We start from the raw sequence: 19,448 nt of genomic DNA on the forward strand, positions 1-19,448 counted from the left end.
CCTTTTGCTCTTGGTTAGGTGGCACCCTGTAACTTTCAAATCAGCCAAAATGCTGTTCACTGCAAAAGCTGTGACTGGGAGCAGAGCAAGGCAGTAGGTGCAGCCTCCACCTCTCTCCTTTCCTCTTTCTGGAGGGCATCATTCAAAGAGCAGCTAAGGAAGCTGGCATTGTTTAGCCTGGAGAAGAGGCGGCTCAGAGGAGACCTTATTGCACTCTACAATTACCTGGAAGGAGGTTGTAGCCAGGTGGGGGTTGGTCTCTTCTCCCAGGCAACCAGCACCAGAACAAGAGGACACAGTCTCAAGCTGCACCAGGGGAGGTTTAGGCTCAAGGTGAGGACCAAGTTCTTCACAGAAAGAGTAGTTGGCCATTGGAATGTGCTGCCCAGGGAGGTGGTGGAGTCACCCTCCCTGGAGGTGTTCAAAAAAGGCTTGGATGTGGCAGTTGAATCCATTGTTTAGTTAGTCATGAGGTGTTAGGTATTGGTAATAGGCTGGACTTGATGATCTCTGAGGTCTTTTCCAGCCTGGTTGATCCTATGATTCCAACTTACTCTTCCATGAGAGATAAGGGGATTTCATCTGAAGCCTGGGTTCTGTTTGTTTTCTGAAACTGATTGTTTCCATGGGGGAGAGGTAGAAAGGAAAAGCTTCATATGTGTATTTATTGATAATTCAGGTGATGGCAGACCAGCATCAACCATTGCTCCCAGGTGGGTTGGGGGTGTGTGTCCCCTTTGGGCAGGCCTCTCAACTCAGTGTGGTCCACGACCTGGAACCAAACACAGAATTGCTGCTTGTGTGTGGTTTCTGGTGCTGGTGCAGGAAACAGCAACATTGAGATTCCTTCTGGCTGTACTCTAGTTAGCAGTTACCCCACACCACAGCCACAGGGGAGCTGGAAATGCTGTTCTGCTGTGACACTTGCCAGCTCTTAAGCAGCTCTTTAGTTTCAAACTCTCCAGTGCATTAGGGAAGTATTTCAGGAGTATTAATGATTTTCAAGCATTCCTTCTTGCAGCACAGGAACAGCCAAGAGGAGGCTCAGGGGGGCAAAACTAACATGCACAAATACTTGAGAGGGCATTTTCCCCTTTCTTAAGTAGGACTTTATAGACATTCTGCCTGCACCATTTGTGAGCTGAGCTGTGAGTGTGCTGTGTCCACTGGAGCTGTCTGGAACCACCTCGAATCAGAGGTCATCCCTGCAGCCCCCAGCTGCCAGCACCTTGCAAGGGGCACCCTGAACAGAGAACTTTGCTGGTGAGGACAGGATCCTTCCTGGGCCTGTGACAGAGCAGGCAGGTGTGGAGAGCAGAGGAATTTGGTACAAAAACTGCCTGCATTTGGACTGGCTTTGTGTAGCTGTGAGTAATGTACAGGCAGCTCCGTTCAGAGAGAGCCTCATACCTCGAGGCATAAAATGGTAGTATTTTGGAGGCCAGGAAGGAGTCATCTTCTGATATAAAACAGTACAAAGAAAGCTGCTATTGTTATCAGCATTTAGGACACACAGGTATTGGTTAGGTCTAATGACATACTTCAAACCCACCAGTTTGCCTTGCTGCTTTCTGAAGGCACTGGGCTGGATACACTGCACATCTCTAACCCTGTGGTAGGATTAAAGTTTCAATAATGGTGCAGTGAAGCATGAAATATTGGATTAAACAAATTACTGATCTCTTCTTATACCTTGACTCCTCTTCTTTTGTTTACCTTTCCTCTACTTGTGAACAGGGCAGCTTTAAGTCCTCCTTTGCAGAGGCCAGTAGGGATTTTTGTTTGTTTTCCTAATGAGCTCCATTCAGCTCATTTCTTCTTGGAGGTGCTTCTTGCACAGACGTGGCTGTAGCAGAGGCTTTGGGGAGTGTATTTACTTTGCTCTCCCTGCAGATAATTTATTCACAGATGAAACAAGGATGCTTCTTGTTTAGCCTTTACCCCCTCACCCCTGTCTTTTCCAGCCAGTCACTGGGAACTGTTGTGTTTCATGCAGGCATGCAGCCGGTCATGTACTCAGTGAAGGAAGCGCTCCAGGGCAGGCCCCGCTGGCTACGGGCAGGCCATGATATCTGCTACTACAAGTAAGTGCATTTCTTGGTGACTAATTTGTGGCCTCCCAGTCTCCTCCTGCTAACCACCTTGCTATTGCTGACCTCTGATCATCTCTTTCAAATGTTTCTGAATGGAGGCTGGCTCAATGTGCTTCCACCTTCAGCAAACGGCTACAAGGGAGACCTTAGAGAAGACAAGCATAGAGCTTGGGGTTTCAGCAGGTTGAATGAACCCTGGGTTTGTGTTCTCAAGGCTTCCCAAATGTTATCCATGGCTTTTATGAGTTGTTCTAAAGATGAGGATTGGAGGAGTTTCCAAGGCCCAGGGTAATTGGTATGTGCTGGATTAGAAAAATCTGTGCAGAGCTGAAGTCTGAGGGATAGAATCAAGAAGGTTGGAAAAGACCTCGGAGATAGAATAGAATTAAACAGGTTGGAAGAGACCTTTGAGATCATAGAGTCCAACCTATTACTTAACACCACCTGACAACTAAACCATGGCACCAAGTGCCATGTCCAATCCCCTCTTGAACATCTCCAGAGATGGGGACTCCACCACCTACCTGAGCAGCATGTTCCAATGGCCAATCTCTCTTTCTGTGAAGAACTTTCTCCTCACCTCCAGACTAAACCTCCCCTGGCACAGCTTGAGACTGTGTCCTCTTGTTCTGATGCTGGGTGCCTGGGAGAAGAGACCAACACCCTCCTGGCTACAACCTGCTGGATGACAGGGGGTACCATCTTAACTTGGGGAGACACTTCTGTGTGGTAAGGGTGACAGAGCCCTGGAACAGCCTGCCCAGAGAGAATGTGGAGTCTTCTTCTCTGAAGACTTTCCAAACCCACCTGGATGCATTCCTGTGTGACCATCCCTGGCTGATCCTGCTTTGGAAGGGGGTTGGACTGGGTGGTCTCTAGAGGTCCATTCCAACCTGTAATATTCTGTAATCTTGAATAAAACCTCATCTAATTACTTTTATCAGGAGTTATTGATGAACATGAGAAAAGAACACTCCCTAACTGCTTTTGCAGCAGGGCTTTTAGTGAGAACAACCTCAGAGCTGAAGGACAGTGGGTGGAAAGCAACATCCCTAAGGTGGCTGGGTGAGGCACATTGGCTGATCTTTGCTGCCATTCATCTTCACTGAGCATGGACAGCTCACTCACAGAGATGAACACTGTGGCACAGTTGTGTCATCACCCACCTTTCCCACGTGTCTCAGGAGAGGTTTTATGTTGAGGAGGATATTAGCAGTGCTCTTGTCAGAAGGAAGCTGAGTGACACTTCTGCTCTATTTTATTGTGAGGTGACAGGATGCCCCCATGATAAACAGAGCTGCAGTTACTATAAGATCATCTAATTCACTTGCCATCTTGGCAGCTTTCATGCACTGAATAATATTCCCTTCCCCAGCAAATTATTTAAGGAACAATAGGAGCATTCTGAATTGGTGACAGTGTGCTTGTGCCTTTGGTTTCATGGCTTGTTCTAAGCACATTACCTAACCTCCAGCTTTTGCAGACAATAGTCAGCTCACAGCTATTAATGAGGTACATGGAGTGCTTTGTTCTCACATCACCACTGAAGACTCTGCTGCTTGGTGATCATAGTGGTGTCAGAACAAGGTCTTGTCTATTCAGTGTCATTATAATCATACTGGATGAAATAATCATCACAGCACTAGCAGGCCACATTTCACTTGTAATGAAATCCACAAGAGGGCTGAGACACCAGTCTCACCTTAACAGTACCTGACCTTTACAATACACCTGAAGACCTTATTAGCAATATGGCTGTGGGAATATGCTGCTTCAGCTGCACCCTGTGATAGGACAAAGGGTAAAGTTATAAACTACAACACAGGAGGTTCCACCTCAACATGAGGAGGAACTTCGTCATAGAGCACTGGAACAGGCTCCCCAGAGGGGTTGTGGAGTCTCCTTCTCTGGAGACTTTCAAGCCCCATCTGGATGTGTTCCTGTGTGACCTGTGCTAGATTGTATGGTCCTGCTCTGACAGGGGGATTGAACTCGATCTTGAGAGGTCCCTTCCAACCCCTAACATCCTGTGATCCTGTGTACTGGGAATCTGTCTGCAGTCCTGACAATAAAGATGCTTTTACATGGATTTGGTCTTTGAAAAGGAAGTTGTTGTGCATCTTCCAATTTCCAATATGGAAGACCCCAAAATAACAGCAATGCCCCCATAAATTGTTCCATACTTCTTGCTTTATTGTATGAAGCAGAGTGTTGCTAAGGTTTATTGCACTTAGCTGCCTCGCTTAGAGATCACCAAATCAGGGAAAACATCTGGTTGGAAGAGACCTCAAAGCTCATCCAGTCCAACCTTTCACCCAGTTTAGGGTCAATCCTAAACCATGTCCCTAAGCACCAGGTCCACAACTGCTTAATCACCTCCAGGGATCATGACTCCACCAGATGTAAGAGGATCAAGACATGTAAAATGAGAGCATCATACTCCAGGTACTATGACCTTGGGCAAAGGGAGTGCCTCAGTAGATCAGAAGCAATAAATGGTTGACTTAATTTTGAACTCTGTTTTAAAATGGGCTGGGAATCTTGGATATGGTGAAGTTCTTTGGTCATTTCAGTCCAAGCTGATTCAACACCAGTTTCCATCATCTACCAATGTTTTGTGCTGCACTATGTGCTGCAGACAGGAGCTCTAAAGCTGAGATGACCAAGGAATGTTGTTCTTGAATCACTTGGTGCTTTTGAATTCCTGAGTTACAATCCAGCTTTACTGACCTGCCTGTATCTTTGCCTAAATGGCTTCAGCTATCTGTGTCTCTGCATCCTCACCTATAAAGGATGGAAAATTAGAGTCACTTATCTGCTACCCAAAGAATGGGAATAGATAAATGAGGAGCAAATTTTAATTAGATAATGCTTGCAGAGGCATTTAAGCTCAAAAAATTACCGTGCAGTGTAAGTGATAAGTAGCATTGTAATTATTATTAATTAACTTTCTAGCACAGCTGTGCTAGAAATACACTACCTGCACATTATTGCTGAAGGAGAACAGCAAGTCAAAGGATTTCACCATTACAAAGTGATTGAAAGGCACAGTAGGTTCAAGCTTGCATGCTGATTAAAAACCCCACACCTTGGTCTCTCATTCTCTTTCCAATAATCAGTGTATGAGTTTCTAGAGAGCATGTGAGCCTTTGAACTTTTAAAGAGAGAGAGAACACAAACATGGCAGTGAGGACTAAATGCTTCTGGGCTCTTTTATTCTTTTCCCCCTTCTTTGCTTGTTAATTTATGCTTCATGCTGGTGTGGTAGAATGTTGTGATGAAAGAGGAGGGAGAGAGCTTGGTGCAGGAGCTGAGGAGGTGAAGAGCCATCTTGGGGTGACAGCAGCAGAAGGAAAGAGAGGCAAAGAGGAATAATGCTTTTAATATGACTTCTTTCTAAAAGATTCAGAGCTGCTGCCTTGTGAGATGGCTTGTGAGAAGACTACATGGCTTGTGCAGTAAGACTACATCACCTCTCAGACTCTGTTTTCTCTTACAAGTGTTTCTTTTTCATGCATGAGTAAATACATTGAAGCCTCACATGAAAACTTCCTGTGACTACCAGATAGTTTGCTAAAGGTTGAAGCAGGTGTCAAGAAGTGATTTGAAAGTCTGGGAAATGCCTGTTCTGGAAGGGTGGTTTGCTGGAGCAGCAGAGGTGCTCACAGCAGGAGCACTGTGATCATGCTCTTCAGCGCTGTCATCATGAGATTTGAGCACTGTCAGGAGTAAGAACCATTGACTGCCATCAAGGTCAGAGGTGTCTGGTGCTGTAAAAGCTGTGGGTTAAGTGGCCATTTTAGAGAGGAGAGATGTTTTTGACTGCAGAATTACAGACTAGAGAGAGAACCTTTTACTGGAGCATCAGGGGCAGGTGGGAATAATGTGCATGTAAGATATTTAGGCAGTATCTATCTGCAAAGACCTGCTGCCTCCCACGCCGTTAACTACGGATGTGAATTTGGAGGGGAGGACTGAGATCTCAGCATTTTGTGACTGTTCTTTATGAAGAAGCTCATCTAACCACCTAAGTGACAGTGAATATAAAAGAGGCCATGGAGATGAGTGCTTTCCTTATGCCCCAGACAAGAAACGGTTCTTAATTATCTTTCACTGTCAGAATTGCCAGGAACTAGATCAAATGTCATTGTTATGACTCAAAGAGAGACTCAGATCCTGAATCCACTGAGATGCATAGAAGAGTTAAGTGGCTCTTTCTATATCTGAGGGTTCATTGCAAATTTTTTTCCCCCTTTTTGTCTGTGTCTTTGTCCAATGCTAAGGTGGTTTATTCACCAAATGAATGCTGGGGTGAAGGGTTCAGCTGAGAATAAAACTGCTAAGTTTTTCAGCTTGCCACTGGGACTCAGGGTTCCTGGACTATCTATTGATCCAGTTAGCATCATTCACCCTACGTGTTCCTGACTGTTAAATTGAGGTGAAAACCCAGCAGTGCTGTATTGTGCCTGCCTTATGAAAAAGAGATGATGATTTTGGAGGATTTGACAAGAATAATTATCTTTTCTCTCCACTCCTCTGAATAAAAATGAACAGCAGCAAAATAAACCAGTACTGTAAATTTCAGGAGCTGAAATGGCATTTTTTGGTTGCCTCTTCTGTTTTGCATTTTAATGCAACATTGATGATAACATTTGTCAAAGAAACCTCCCAGTCCTTCAGAATCAGGAGGTTCAGCAACAGCATGATTGGTGCACTGTGGGGGGAAAATATTGTTTGAGACGTACTTATGGATTCAAGTTGCTGTGAGGCTTCTTCCTACAGTGTCTCTTCATCTCCATGCTGAAAAGAAACAAACTTTCTTGCTCAACCTGAAGTGATCACTTCAACAGAGACAGTATCCTGCAAGAGATCTAGTTCTGGGACTAGACTAAGATGTTTGCTTCAAGGCTTTGTAGTTTTAATGTGGAGAGTGTCAAGGCCAGAATGGCAATAGGAGACCTTGATGATTCTAACCAGCTTCACCCAGGGTCTCCACCCTTACTCACTGTCCATTTTCTGTGCTTCGCTATCCACTCTGGTGATTTGGACCCTGACCCATCAGGTGGCCAGCAGGAGCAGGGAGGTCATTGTGCCCCTGTACTCTGCTTTGGTTAGGCTGCACCTTGAGTACTGTGTCCAGTTCTGGGCCCCTCAGTTTAAGAAGGACATCGAAACACTTGAGCGTGTCCAGAGAAGGGCAACAAGGCTGGGGAGAGGCCTTGAACACAAGCCCTATGAGGAGAGGCTGAGGGAGCTGGGGTTGCTTAGCCTGGAGAAGAGGAGGCTCAGGGGTGACCTCATTGCCCTCTACAACTACCTGAAGGGTGGGTGTAGCCAGGAAGGGGTTGGCCTCTTCTCCCAGGCAACCAGCACCAGAACAAGGGGACACAGTCTCAAGCTGCGCCAGGGGAGGTTTAGACTCAAGGTGAGGAGAAAGTTCTTCACCGAGCGAGTCATTTGTCATTGGAACGGGCTGCCCAGGGAGGTGGTTGAGTCATCGACCCTGGAGGCGTTCAAGGGGAGATTGGACGTGGCACTTGGTGCCATGGTCTAGTCATGGGGTCTGTGTTGATAGGTTGGACTCGATGATCCTCGAGGTCCTTTCCAACCTTGGTGATACTGTGATACTGTGATCTGGCTTGGCACAGAGCTGCTTCATCACTACAAGCTTGTCTGATGATCTGGTTGTGGTGTTGTCTGTCACCCTGGGCATGGCCTTTTCCAGTACTGTGGAGAGGAAACCTGGCTGGTGAAGCTTCTCTCCTGCTGGCTTCTATATTGAGCTTAGCCCTGCCATCTTTTAGGAGCATCTGGTCCTTGCTGCTCCCTGGCAGGAAGAGGCTAAAGTCTCCAAATACAAGGAACCCAAAAAAGGGATTTCATTTTAGTAGCTTACAAACCTGCAAATCTGTATGTGGTTGCTTTTTCTCTGTGTTCACTCTCTCCCCAAACCCACTCTTCCCCTCTTCCTACTCTGCAAAAAGCCTTTCAAGAGATTGGAAATATTTGTATGTGTGTCCTATTTATTTACTTCTATTATCCTTGGAATTTCTCTTTTTTTTGACTGATTGATTTGGTAGAGAATTCATGTCTTCTAAATCTCCAGGCTTTCACAGAATATTTTCAGGTGCCATTGTTCAGGGCTGTGAATAGGTACCTGCATCTCTGAGCAAGAGCATTTAGATGTTGGAAGCAATACAGCAGCGTCTGCTGAATCCATCAGTTTAAATATGTGCTATCTGAGCTAGTACTAGCTGGATTCTTTCTTGCTTGCACCTTCACAAACTGAAACTATTTTCTTATAAGCATGCTCCCATCCATCAGCAGTGACTAGCTGCACCTAGCTGTCCCCTGTGCTGCCACACAATTCTGCCTCTTTGCTCCCTGCTGATCTTTGTATACTGCACAGATCCCAAGCCCCCTTGGATATGGTGCAGCACCTTGGTCAGAGGTACCTGCCATCATAGAACTGTAAGGGTTGGAAGGGACCTCAAGGATCATCTATTTCCAACACCCCTGCCATGAGCAGGGACACCTCACACTACAGCAGGTTGCTCACAGCCACATCCAGCCTGGCCTTAAAAACCTCCAGGGATGAGGCTTCCACCACCTCCCTGGGCAACCTATTCCAGTGTCTCACCACCCTCATGGGGAAGAACGTCTTCCTAACATCCAATCATCATCTTATTCACATCACTGTCAAGTGGAGCTGTGGTTTCTCTAACCTTCCTTTCATAGAGCCCCAGGGTGTGCTGGATGTTGTTTAGCTCTGTTATGTTTTTGTACCTGTTCACTGCTGACATTGGATCGATTGTACATGCACCAGGGCCTTCCTGCTCTCGGTACAATGACTGCTTGATCTTGGAGCCCATGAAAGCTCATTAAGGGTGGATGTATCTCTGAATGCTTAGCTTTCTCCTGGCTGCTCTAAATGTCCATCCAGAAGTGAAAATTACCTGTTCCCTTTTCTTCTCTTTCCAGAAACCACTACCGCTGCCGGGCAGCTACCGGAGGAGGCATGAGAGGGAAATTCTACTACACGCTCACCTTCAGCATCAAGTTCCCTCACAAAGATGATGTCTGCTACCTGGCCTACCATTACCCCTATACCTACTCTACAATGATGGTAATACTGATATGTCTACCTAGCTGAGCTATGGGGCTGGACAGTTTGGAGCCGCTTGAGTGTGTGTAGATACTGAGATAGCTAGAGGAACGTTTTCACAGGCAGGTAATGATTGTGATGCTGCTTTTGCCTTGTTTGCAACTTCAGTCCCTGCCAGCCCTGAGGCCCAGAATGCTGTAGGGGAAAAAAAGTTCCTGTGTACAGTAAGATGAGGTGCAAACCATTAGGGCTTATGCCAGTCATAACATGAACCAAAGATGTCTCCATTTGTTTAGAGATGTAGGATACTTCTGAAGGGATGGGGAAGCAGGGAGCTAAAGCTAATGGCTACTCAGAAGTGAAAGCTGCCTGCTTTGTCCTCTGACAGGGTAACAGCTCAGCTTTCAGAGCTGAACCCAGCAATAGCACAGTGCTGGACCTCTGTTTGAGCGCTTTGTCAGCTGTTTTCTCTGTGCCAGCTGGAGTCTCAGTAGGCATTTGTGACACCCCTACCACTGTGTTCGGTACAGAAGCTTAAAAAGGATAAAATCTAAAGTGTAGATTGTATTTTAGTTTGAGTGGGGCCACACTTGATTCCTGGGGAAGGATTTGTTCCCTACAGCCTTTTCTGGTCAGGGGTAGATGGTGAGGAAATTTTCTGGGAAATGTGCTTTCTCTGTGACTAATGTAGGAAACCTCAAGGTCTGAAAGGAAGGGTGGATAAAAGAAGGAAAATTAATAGTTCTGGGAATAGCTTTGCTTTGTTGTTAAAGATTATAAAGGTGTTACTGAAAGCAGAGACACACTTCCAGTAGATCAGTTTCTCTTCCTTTTCCATGCAGTTTCCATTGCCAACCCTTTTTCTTCTGGGCAGTAGAGGCTGGTGTGGGTTGGTGGAGTTTGGGCTCACTTCTTAATGGTATCAGGTTGCCATTAGCAGATCTGAAAGGCTTCAAAGGAGACAGTGACCTCTTCCACTTGCTACCCATACTGCTCAGCATGCCAACACGGGCTTAGATTAATTCCCACTCAGACAACAGTCTCTTGTCAACTGCTTTGCATCCCATTATAGATGTTCAAAGAAAGTGCTCCCAGTATCTGGTAGAAAGCCAGTCCAGCCTTCACTGTCCAGAATAAGCTTGCCAGCTCACTTGTCATTTGGTTTATGGGTGCTATCTACTCCTCAAAATGAATGAGCAAAAGAGCATGCTCCAGTAGTGGGTCTGACCCCTAGCCTTGAAGGGATGTATATGCTAATGTCTGCAGGAGAAAAGACAAATGCAGTACTGAAGTGTTGGGTGGACTTCACCACCACCATACTTTATTACTGAAATGCAGTGCCTCATCATTCTTTTACTGGTATTGATTCCCATCTTCTGGCACAAAGCAAGACAGACTTGGAGAGTTTGTATGCTCTGGGAATTCCTGAATATCTCACCTACACCTGAATGAATAGAATAGAGATGAAAAAGATGTTATTCCTACTCTCCCAGGGCCAGGTCTTGAGGTATTTCACTGCCTTTTCAAATAAAATGCTCCTGGAAGTTAAAGGGAATTTTGCCCAAGGAAAAGTTTCATAGAATCAGTCAGGGTTGGAAGGGACCACAAGGATCATCTAGTTCCAACCTCCCTGCCATGGGCTGGGAAACCTCATACTAGATCAGCCTGGCCAGAGCCTCATCCAGCCTGGGCTTAAACACCTCCAGGGAGTTGTTTTAACCACCTCCCTGGACAACCCATCCCAGGGCTTCATGGGGAAGAACTTCCTCCTCACATCCAGCCTGAATCTCCCCACCTCCAGCTTCATTCCATTCCCCCTAGTCCTATCACTATCTGAGATCCTGAGCAGTCCCTCCCCAGCCTTCCTGTAGGCCCCCTTCAGATACTGGAAGGCCACAATAAAGTCACCTCAGAGCCTTCTCTTCTCCAGCCCCAACTCTTTCAGTCTGTCCTCATAGGAGAGGTTTAAATGAACTCAGATTCAGTGAGGAGCATGGGGTTTGGAAAATGGGAATTAGGGATGGAAAATACTGCTAGATTGTCATGGCCAGCTCTTCAGTCAAAGCAAAAAAATTATTGCAGGTAATAATTCTGAAGGGCTTCTTTGCTTAGAGTAATTTCAGATGTCCAGTGATGCAACTGGCACATTTCCAGGTGACTTCAATTTCCACAGTAAACAAACTAAATCAGGTTTGTGCACCGGTAGATTTCATTTTAAAAGCATTTGTCCACTGCTGAAGCAGCTTGGTTTTGCATATCAGTAATAAATTAAAAGTGATTACAAACCCAAGGGCTCAATTAAATACGTGGGGCTTTGGGGAAGAAGCTCAACTTGGATATGGAGTCAGTAATTTGGAGCTGTTTTTAAATATCATATATATTTAATAGTTGCAGGCATATTTATTGGAAATGCACATTGCAGCATCCTCTTTGAACTGGATGCACTCTGCAGTTCATTACTTTTTGTCCATTAGTAATTACAATCGTTTTATGAGCAGTAATTTGTCTGTTTTTACATCACAGCGTTAATTGTTTGGATATCTAGCTGAAATCTCTGTGGCAGCTCTTCACAATTAAGTTTTGCTGGGTCCCAGGAACATAAGTAAATGATGAGATTGAATTCTCTGTATTTATGAGAGATCATTAGATGTGGCTAATAATTGAATTTACTTTATAGAGCAGTATGTTAATTGTTTTATGACAGAGATGGCTGTAAATCTCAGTTCTGTGCTCGCAGTCAAATGGATACTGGGGAGAGCAGACTGAGAGATGGCAAGCTCCAAGGTTTGAGGAGCAGGGTGTAGAGTGGGTTGAGAGTAGCTCTGAAGAAGGAGGCTTGGGAGTATTGATGGCTGAGAAGCTCCCCAGGAGCCAGCAGTGCTCTTATGCAACCCAGAAGGCAGCTCTGTGCTGGGCTGCAGCCAGAGGAGTGTAGCCAGCAGGGAAGGAGAGGGGATTGTGCCCCTGTGCTCTGCTGAGACCCCACCTTGAATACTGCCTCCAGTCCTGGTGTCCCCAGCATAAGAAGGACGCAGAGCTGTTGGAATGAGTCCAGGGGAAGCCACAAAGATGATCCAAGGGCTGGAACATCTCTACTATGAGGCTAGGATGAGGGAGCTGGGGGCGTTCAGTCTAGAGAAGACTCTGGGGGAACCTAAGGGCTGCCTTCCAATAGCTGAAAGGATCCTGCAGGAAGGCTGGAGAGGGACTTTTCATGAGGGTGTCTAGGGACTCGACAAAGGGGAATGTTTTGAAGCTGAGGGAGAGTAGGGTTATACTGGACCTTAGGAAGAAGCTCTTCAGTACAACGTGAGATGCTGCAGTAAGTTACTCAGGGAAGTGGTGGCTGCCTCCTCCCTGGGGGTGTTGAAGGCCAGGTTGGATCAGGATTTGAGCAGCTGAATCTAGTTGAGAGGAGTCCCTGCCCATGGCAGCGGGATTGGAGTAGATGATCTCTGAGCTCCCTTCCACCCTAAGCCATTCTGTGGGTTTTGTTTACAGTTTTGCCCTGACTTATAAAGACAAAGTTACCATGGAAAGGTTGTGCAGTGAATTGGTTTGTTTCAGTTTGTTTCACTTGTTGTTAGGACAAGTGTATCTGCTCTACCATACCCATTTCTACCAACTGAGAGACAACTGGTGTTCCATGACACTTAGTAAAGCCTGTGCTGGGATTACTGACATAAATCTTGCCACTAGCAATGACAATGTAAACAGAGAACTGCAAAGTGGTCTGGTGTGTGGGTGAGAAGTGGCTCTGTGTCTAATGAGGCGATTGGAATTTGGGGGTTTCTTAGCTGCCAATTCCTTTTCTCAAACTCCTGAAGAAGCTGTTAGACTTGAGAATTGCTTAAAACTGCAGTAAACTTTGTCAGAGGAAGGAAGGCAGAAAAATCTTCTTCTTTTAAAATAACACTCTTCAAATTCCCCACTCCTGATGGTACAAAACGTTTCCTGCCAACTTTTTGGGTGCCTCTAGGGGGGAGTGGTCCCTGAATTTTGCTGGCATGTGCTTGACAGTGAACCAGCCAGCTCTATAAATACTCCAAAATGATGTTTGCTCATGTTTCTACAGAGTCTCTGTGAAAATACAAGGAGTAGGCAGGGCTCCACTTCATTCTCTTTGTGGAACTTTTTATCCAGGACAAGTAAATTCTTGCTGTAACTCTTTGAAAGGCTGAGATAAACTTGCTTGTGGATGATCCTCTGCCATGAGGACAGGCTGAGAGAGATGGGGTCGTGCAGCCTGGAGAGGAGAAGAGTCCAGGGGGATCTTAGAGCTGCCTTCCAGTACCTGAAGGGATCCTACAGGAGGGCTGCAGAGGGACTTTTTATCAGGGTGTCCAGAGACAGAACAAGGGGAATGGTTTGAAGAGGGAGAGCACATTTAGAGTTGACCTTAGGAAGAAGTTATTTAGTACAAGGGTGGTGAGACTCTGGGACAGGCTGCCCAGGGAGGTTGTGGATGCCTCCTCCCTGGAGGTGTTCAAGGCCAGGTTGGATGAGGCCTTGAGCAGCTGAGAGGTGTCCCTGCCCATGGCAGGGAGGTTGGAGGAAATGATCTCTGAGGTCCTTTCCAACCTAAGCCATTCTCTCTGATGTATGCACAGAAATTCCTTCATGCTGATAAACAAAACACCTAGGAACTGCCCAGGTAAAATCATCGGAGCAGAATGGTTTGGGTTGGAAGTGATCTTTCAAGGTGCCTTGAAGAGGAATACAATGAAATGAGCAGGGGCATCTTCAACTAGATCCTGATATGAGTAAATAGTCCTGTGCAGCTTCAGTGACCTGGGACCTTGTGCATATTTGGGATGGAGAAGGTGGTGACGTTAGCTTGCAGAGGAGAGGGGCTGGAAAACTAGCAAGAGGTGAAATGAGTGCAAATAGTAACATGCAGCTAGTGGATCAAAATCAGATCTTGCAGATCATGAGCTCATTTATAAGCCTGCTTCCTTCTTTTTCCTCAGTCCCATCTCGATCTCCTGGAACAAAACAGGAATCCCAAGAAGGTTTACTGGAGGCAGCAGACGCTCTGTCAGACGCTGGGAGGAAATGGGTGCCCGGTGCTCACAGTCACTGCCATGCCAGAATCTAAAACGGGAGAAGACTTGGAGCAGTTCTGTAAGTAGTCAAATGAAGCGTTAAAAAAAGACACTCTAGAGCTGTGCTCATGTCAGCAGTGGTAACCACAACCTGATTTGTGAATATGTTGATTTTTCTTGCCTTTCTCCCTTTGGGTGCTTAGTTAAAACCCACAGATCTGCACAGGAAGAGGAGAGAGCTGACACCATTTAGGACTTCAATGTTTTTCTTTAATCAGCTAAAGCAATTACAAAGTCCTCTATCAAATACCTCCCAACAGCAAGAAGCTGTGTTCAAATAACCCACAAAAAACAAAATAGATTTGACTTTTTATTTATTTATTTGGGGTGGGTGGGTGGAGGGGGTGTGCATATTGATGTGCCCTGTGATTTAAGGAGGACATTGAGACACTTGAACGTGTCCAGAGAAGGGCATTGAGGCTGGGGAGAGGTCTGGAGCACAGCCCTGTGAGGAGAGGCTGAGGGAGCTGGGGTTGCTTAGCCTGGAGAAGAGGAGGCTCAGGGGAGACCTTCTTGCTCTCTACAACTACCTGAAAAGAGGTTGTAGCCAGGTGTGGGTTGGTCTCTTCTCCCAGGAAGCCAGCAACAGAACAAGAGGACACAGTCTCAAGCTGTACCAGGGGGAATTTAGGCTGGAGGTGAGGAGAAAGTTCTTCCCAGAAAGAGTAACTGGTCATTGGGATGTGCTGCCCAGGGAGGTGATGGAGTCACCATCCCTTGAGGTGTTCAAAAAAGGATTAGACGTGGCACTTGGTGCCATGGTTTAGTTGTCATGAGGTGTTGGGTCATAGGTTGGACTTGATGATCTCTGAGGTCTTTTCCTACCTTATCGATTCTGATTTGTGCATTTTGAGGGCTTAAATTTACAAGGGGAGGGGAGGGGGAATCAAGATTATATTTTTTATCTCTTTTGGTGAAATTCTAGTGAAATTCCAGCTCCTCCAACGTGGTCAGTAGATCCACCTGGACACAGTATAGCTCCTTGTATTCTGACTCCTTACTGATGGTGCACTATCTGATAGTAAACATTCTAACTGCTGTGTTATATCTGGAGGTGGTTATTTTTCATTGTGAAAGCTAGATTTAGACTTTCAGTGGGCTTGATGCACAAGATTAAGATATGTAAGTTGTTCTAATGAACATCAAATGATAGATTTAGGAAGAAGTTCTTCACAGAAAGAGTTATTGCCATTGGAAGGTGCTGCCCAGGGAGGTGGTGGAGTCACCATCACTGGAGGTGTTTAGGAGGATGTTAAGCAAATCTCTATCATTATCTCAGTGAGATTAGGCTAGAAGTATCCATAGGGATTTATAGAATCATAGAATGGCTCAAGTTGGAAGTGACCCTAGAGATCATCTGTTTATAAAGTCCTGTAGTGATAGGACAAGGGAAAATGGTTCAAACTAGAGAAGAGCAGATTTAGAGTGGATGTGAGGAACACCATGAAGGTGGTGGAACACTGGAGCAGGTTGCCCAGGGAGGTAGTTGAGGCCACATCCCTGGAGATAGTCAAGATGAAGCTTGACAGGGGTCTGAACAACTTGATCTAGTTGAGGATGTCCCTGCTGCCTGCAGAGGGTGTTGGACTGGGTGACCTTTGGAGGTCCCTTCCAACTCAAACCATTCTATGATTCTCTGATCACCTACTCCAACCTCTCTGCCATGGGCAGGGATGCCTCTCAACTAGACTTGGCTGCACCTTTGGCTTTAAAAGGACTTTCCAAAAGATGTGTTTTGTCATAGGAAAGTAAAAAGACAGCTTTAATATCTCCATTGTAAAGCAGCATTCTTGCTTTCTGAGCAACCCTACAACATGCTCAGGTCTGCTGTCATCAGTGATCAGGAATAAAGAGTCTGGAAGAAAATCTCAGGCCTGCACCAGTAGAATTAAAGCAGGGGAGAGTTAAGAATGTGTTCATCTTTGGCACCAGAGACATCATTATTGTGCCAGGTATGGTACAGCACGAGAGGAACGATGGAGGACTTACATGCTGTATTGAAGGCAATTGGCAGGCACAGGTGTTGAAATGAGGATCCTGGGGAAAATTCAACACAGTACTGGCCAGTGAAATAATAGGGAGTATCATGATAGAAATGTGACAATATTAGGAGGCATTGCCATTTTCTGGAACACTGTATCCTCAGAGTGCAGCAGAATGCATCTTGGAGTGTTAAAAGAGAGTCTGACAGGCTTTCAAAGGTTGTTAGCCTGTCTGTGAAGTCAAGGCTTGGCTTCCTTATTCACCACAGAACTGCTGAAAGATTCATAAAGGATCTGGGAACAGTTTGGACAGATACTTGTTTTGAATGCTCCAGGCTGATGTAATATTCAGCATTTGGGTTCAGATTCTTTCTTCTTCTTCTTTTTTTTTCCTCACCAGAAATACTCTCTGGTTTGTGATATTACATGAATTCAGTGGGAGCTTGTAGTGCTGACCCAAATGTCATGAAATCATGTGCCACTAAACAACTCTTCCTCTGAAGCTTAGCAATGCAGTAAGATTAAGGACTGCCTAGATCTATCCACAAGCCAGTTGAATTCAATCAAAACAGAACATGAAGAAAACTCAATTGTCTGAACTGAGATAGAAACTGCTTGGGGAAAAGGCGGTGTCAAGGCAAGGCAACACAGTTTCAGGTTTCCAAGACTGTAGAAGTAAACACCAATACTCTTAGGTGATGAAAATATTTGTTGTTCTATCAAGAACAACAACAGCAGCGAGACAGCAGACCATGTTTTGTGCTGTGGGGATGCCTCTAGGCAGATTTGAATAATCACATGTGTGCTTATTTTGTTTAAGCAGCTTGGATAATTATGGCTTTTAGGGAGACAGCCTAATTGGTGCTGCTTTGTGAGGCTTTGATCAGCAGTTACTTCTCAGTTTCCTCATGTTGTATGACATGCCATCCTCTCTGTGAAGTGGTTTGGCTGGTGGAAGGACCTATTTGTCAATGTACTCCATGCTGAAAACGTAACTTAAAAGGAAAATCTTAGACCTAAATATGAAGGGAGCAGAAGGGGGAGGTTTCCCCAGCAAGAACTCAAACTGGTTTGTACAGCCTCCAGTTTGAGAAGTGATGTGGAGCTCTAGCATTGGGATCCTTGGCAATTAATTCATAGCCTTTTTTCTTTCCTCCTGGTTCTGGCCAATTCATAGTTTTGCTGAGCTAAAGTCATTTTACTTTCCCATCAGATGTATTTTTTTTTCTCTCCTCTGTGCATTTGCTAATCTGTACCTTGAGAGATTCTTTTCACCAGCAGGTAAAGCACAAAGCTCACCAGGACCTGTAGCTGTTGCACATGATAGTATTTCAGTAGTCTAAATCCTTCCCTAGTATAGACACATGGGAAATAGGAAACATCATTGATAAAGAGGTACTGGGTGAAATAGGAGCATGGGGAGGACAGCATGAACAGCTCAGTAGGAGTGCAGTGGGAAGGAGTTATTGTAGTACTGGAGGTGCTGATAGGGTGGGAGAGGCCCAGAGACAACGAGGGCATGGCATCCACTCTGTCAGCTGTGCTTTATTTTCCTTGCTCAACTCTTTCAGCTCAGTCTTGTCAGGCTGTTGATTAATGGGGCCCTAGGATGGCTAAATTTGTCTGAGTTAAATTTATTAACGTGCCCCTTACTAATAGGAAGCACAAGGTGTGCATGCTCACAGGCACTGCACACTCACCAGGTACTGGAGGGAAGAAAAATGGGCTGCTGCTTTCCTTCATTACCCCTTGTTTATGTCAGGCTTCACTGCACCTTAGGCTCCCTTCTCCTTCCTCTTTCTGTCACCCCTTCTTGTGCTGGTGGTGTACTGAATAACTTTTATTAAATGCTCAATTCTGAAATTGGTAAGAAGAGGAGGGAAAAAGGAGCCAGGAGCTCTTTGGTACCCTGTGCTTCGCATCTCGGCCGTGCAACAGCTCAGCTACAAACAGCACCGTTTCCAGTCACGTTTGATTGATGTCTTTGGGTACCTGAAGACTGTAACAAAGTCCAAGTCTGGTCAGAGGTCCTGCTGGACTTGTACAAACAGAAAGTGGGTGGGTCTCCACTGTTGTCTTCTGTTAAACCTGCTTTTTCTGCAATCATATGAAGACAGCATCCAGTAGGTAGAGATGTCTTTGCTACTCATTCTAACTGCAGTACCCTCCATAGGCTTGTGGTAAGAGACAGTCATTAATTTCCCATCCTCACTGTGTGGGATGCATCAATGACTGCCTTTTTTTGGTCTTTACCATGTTCCTCCTTATCCCTTATGACAAAGAGTTAGGGGATTTAACCTTCCATATTATGCACAATGCTTTTCCTCAAAACTGTAGTTCTTCTCAGAATTAAACTCCCCATCCCACTTCAAAATACCCCAACCTTTCTGCAAGCTTGTGTGTGATGTGCTTGCATGCTCCACCTGCCCTGGATGCTTAATCAATGCATCTGAGCCTTTGAAAAAGAAAAGTCAGGGAGTGGAGAAGAAAGAATGGTTGGGCACACATTTGCTCTTTGGTGGCTTTGTTCCTGGCTGTGTTAGATCTAATCTTGGGCACCACCAGAGGAGACCTGAAGCGGCTTTTGAAGAGAGAGCATTTCCCAACACCTCCCGGAGCATTCTTGAATGCAGAAACAGTGAGCATGATAAAGCTTGTGATCCTGGGGCCAGCAACCTGCTCAGTGAAGCTAATAGGGGATTGCAGAGCTCGAATATTCTAGAGCTTGCCATGCCCAGCTCTGAAGGCAGTGTTAGCTGCACACACGTGTGCTTAGTAAGAGTTTGCAAAGCCTTAACTCGTAGTGTTAGGCCGGCAAGTGTGCTGCCTGTGCCTGACAGACAGCTCACTAGACCCTGCAAAAGCTGTAGGATACTGCTTTAAGTGGCAGAACAAATGGACAGATTAACTCTTCAAAGAAGTGTGAGTAAAAGCTCCAAACACATGTACCCAGGCGATGATGAGATTGTCTTCCAGTTAAGAAGGCAGAGGATACTGATACCTTGCTAATGTCAACAGAGGGGTGGAGTTAAAACCAGCAAATGCAAAATGACTGCTCAGAAAGGGACAGTTTACACTGTGCTGTTCTGAGCTTGCCACGTGAGCCTTCCTCAGGAGCTGTTTCCTGGCTGTGCACTGCGTTTGGGGTGGATTAGCTCCTGCT

The 19,448-nt window shown here is 45.6% G+C and overlaps 1 protein-coding gene across 1 annotated transcript in view; it reads left to right on the plus strand.

The window, feature by feature from the left end:
- AGBL1 (AGBL carboxypeptidase 1) overlaps window positions 1-19,448 on the plus strand; it is a 336,406-nt gene that overhangs the window by 85,023 nt on the left and 231,935 nt on the right. The window contains exons 15-17 of the mRNA XM_068143395.1: window positions 1,997-2,084; window positions 9,075-9,219; window positions 14,169-14,322. Coding sequence (XP_067999496.1) covers window positions 1,997-2,084; window positions 9,075-9,219; window positions 14,169-14,322 — 387 coding nt within the window. The remainder of the gene's footprint in view (window positions 1-1,996; window positions 2,085-9,074; window positions 9,220-14,168; window positions 14,323-19,448) is intronic.

Source organism: Melanerpes formicivorus, unplaced genomic scaffold, assembly GCF_026170545.1.
Source record: "Melanerpes formicivorus ecotype bairdi unplaced genomic scaffold, bMelFor1.0.p_v2 SCAF_10, whole genome shotgun sequence".
Lineage (NCBI taxonomy): Eukaryota > Metazoa > Chordata > Aves > Piciformes > Picidae > Melanerpes > Melanerpes formicivorus.